Source organism: Sander lucioperca, chromosome 22, assembly GCF_008315115.2.
Source record: "Sander lucioperca isolate FBNREF2018 chromosome 22, SLUC_FBN_1.2, whole genome shotgun sequence".
In the NCBI taxonomy this organism is placed as follows: domain Eukaryota; kingdom Metazoa; phylum Chordata; class Actinopteri; order Perciformes; family Percidae; genus Sander; species Sander lucioperca.
The window spans coordinates 2,880,536-2,883,035 of NC_050194.1; the positions used below are offsets into that span (position 1 = coordinate 2,880,536).

The 2,500-nt window shown below is 43.9% G+C and overlaps 1 protein-coding gene across 1 annotated transcript in view; it reads right to left on the reverse strand.

Moving 5' to 3' along the window:
• The window catches only part of LOC116059266 (cGMP-dependent protein kinase 1-like), a 16,482-nt gene that overhangs the window by 6,666 nt on the left and 7,316 nt on the right, over positions 1-2,500 (reverse strand). Inside the window, exon 6 of the mRNA XM_031312238.2 lies at positions 1,989-2,152. Coding sequence (XP_031168098.1) covers positions 1,989-2,152 — 164 coding nt within the window. The remainder of the gene's footprint in view (positions 1-1,988; positions 2,153-2,500) is intronic.

A 2,500-nucleotide genomic window follows, 5' to 3' on the forward strand; every position in this document is an offset into this window, starting at 1 on the left:
AGGAGACGAAAAGGAGACGAAAAGGAGACGAAAAGGAGACGAAAAGGAGACGAAAAGTAGACGAAAGGGAAACGAAAAGGAGACGAAAAGGAGACGAAAAGCAGACGAAAAGGAGACGAAAAGTAGACGAAAAGGAGACGAAAAGGAGACGAAAAGGAGACGAAAAGTAGACGAAAGGGAAACGAAAAGGAGACGAAAAGTAGACGAAAAGGAGACGAAAAGCAGACGAAAAGTAGACGAAAAGGAAACGAAAGGGAAACGAAAAGTAGACGAAAAGGAGACGAAAAGTAGACGAAAAGGAGACGAAAAGTAAACGAAAAGGCGACGAAAAGACGACGAAAAGGAGACAAAAAGGAAACGAAAAGGTGATGAAAAGGTGACGAAAAGACTAGGAAAAGACGACGAAAAGGAGACGAAAAGGAGACGAAAAGGAGACGAAAAGGAGACGAAAAGGAGACGAAAAGACGACGAAAAGGTGACGAAAAGGAGACGAAAAGGTGACGAAAAGGAGACGAAAAGTAAACGAAAAGGCGACGAAAAGTAGACAAAAAGGCAACGAAAAGGAGACAAAAAGGAAACGAAAAGGAGACGAAAAGTAGACAAAAAGGCAACGAAAAGGTGATGAAAAGGTGACGAAAAGGAGACGAAAAGGCAACGAAAAGGAGACGAAAAGTAAACGAAAAGGCGACGAAAAGTAGACAAAAAGGCAACGAAAAGGAGACGAAAAGGAGACGAAAAGACGACGAAAAGGTGACGAAAAGGAGACGAAAAGGTGACGAAAAGGAGACGAAAAGACGACGAAAAGGTGACGAAAAGGAGACGAAAAGGTGACGAAAAGGAGACGAAAAGGCAACGAAAAGGAGACGAAAAGTAAACGAAAAGGCGACGAAAAGTAGACAAAAAGGCAACGAAAAGGAGACAAAAAGGAAACGAAAAGGAGACGAAAAGTAGACAAAAAGGCAACGAAAAGGTGATGAAAAGGTGACGAAAAGGAGACGAAAAGGCAACGAAAAGGAGACGAAAAGTAAACGAAAAGGCGACGAAAAGTAGACAAAAAGGCAACGAAAAGGAGACAAAAAGGAAACGAAAAGGAGACGAAAAGTAGACAAAAAGGCAACGAAAAGGTGATGAAAAGGTGACGAAAAGGAGACGAAAAGACGACGAAAAGACGACGAAAAGAAGACGAAAAGGAGACGAAAAGACGATGAAAAGGTGACGTAAAGGAGACGAAAAGACGACGAAAAGGTGACGAAAAGGAGACGAAAAGGAGACGAAAAGACGACAAAAAGACGAAGATTAAAGGTGACGAAAAAAGTCAAAAAGGCGCCTGGTGCAGGTGTGTTTAGGGCGTGTCCAAATCCACTTTTGCTAGTTTAACGGTGTAAAAAGTGTCCGTGTGCCGGGGTCATGGTTCTAAAGGGTTGTCCTTAGTGTCTTCATTAATCAGAGGGGTGTTTTGGGCGTAACATGCAATCAACCAATCAGAGATCATCTCCCATTCCCTTTAAAAGCCAGGCGCGTTTGGACCTTGGAGCATTGCTGTTATGATGGAGGATTTACACCGTAATATTTTTATTAGTAATCTTCTGCATGTGTGTGTGCTGCTGTGTGTCCCTGTGTGTGTGTGTGTGTGTGTGTGTGTGTGTGTGTGTGTGTGTGTGTGTGTGCTGCTGTGCGTCCCTGTGTGTGTAACAAGCATAGTGTGTGTGCGCTGTGCACGAGCCTAGGAGCATTTTACTAATGCTCTGTTAAAATAACAATGAAATGCTGCGTTATTGACTTTAGACCAGGTTTTTGTTGGTCAATGGAGCCATCACTTCCTGCTGCCTCAAGATAGCAATACTCCCAGAATGCACCTGAACACACCTCCCTGTAAGACCAGCACGCCCAGAATGCACCTGAACACACCTCCCTGTAAGACCAGCACACCCATAGGCCACAGATGGGAGCAGGTGCATTTTCTATTTAAACGAAGTTTGTGTCCTCACCTGCCGGTCAGCAGCTCGTACATCAGGATGCCCAGAGACCAGTAGTCGGCCGAGACATCGTGACCCTTGTTGAGGATGATCTCTGGCGCCACGTACTCCGGCGTGCCGCAGAACGTCCACGTCTTCTTACAGAAACCGTTCTTCTTGGCAAAACCAAAGTCCACCTGCAAAAAGACCAAATTTATTTTTAACACGCCTCTCCACATTCATGTTATTTTCCTCTAGAATACGTTGAAATCCAACAAGACATTGGTCCAGTATTAACAGAGATCAGGTGACGAAAAGACGACAAAAAGACGACAAAAAGACGACGAAAAGACAACGAAAATGCGACAAAAAGGCAACAAAAAGGCGACAAAAAGGCGACGAAAATGCGACAAAAAGATGACAAAAAGACAACAAAAAGGCGCCAAAAAGACAACAAAAAGGCGCCAAAAAGACGACAAAAAGACGACAAAAAGGCGCCAAAAAGACGACAAAAAGGCGCCAAAAAGACGACAAAAAGGTGACAA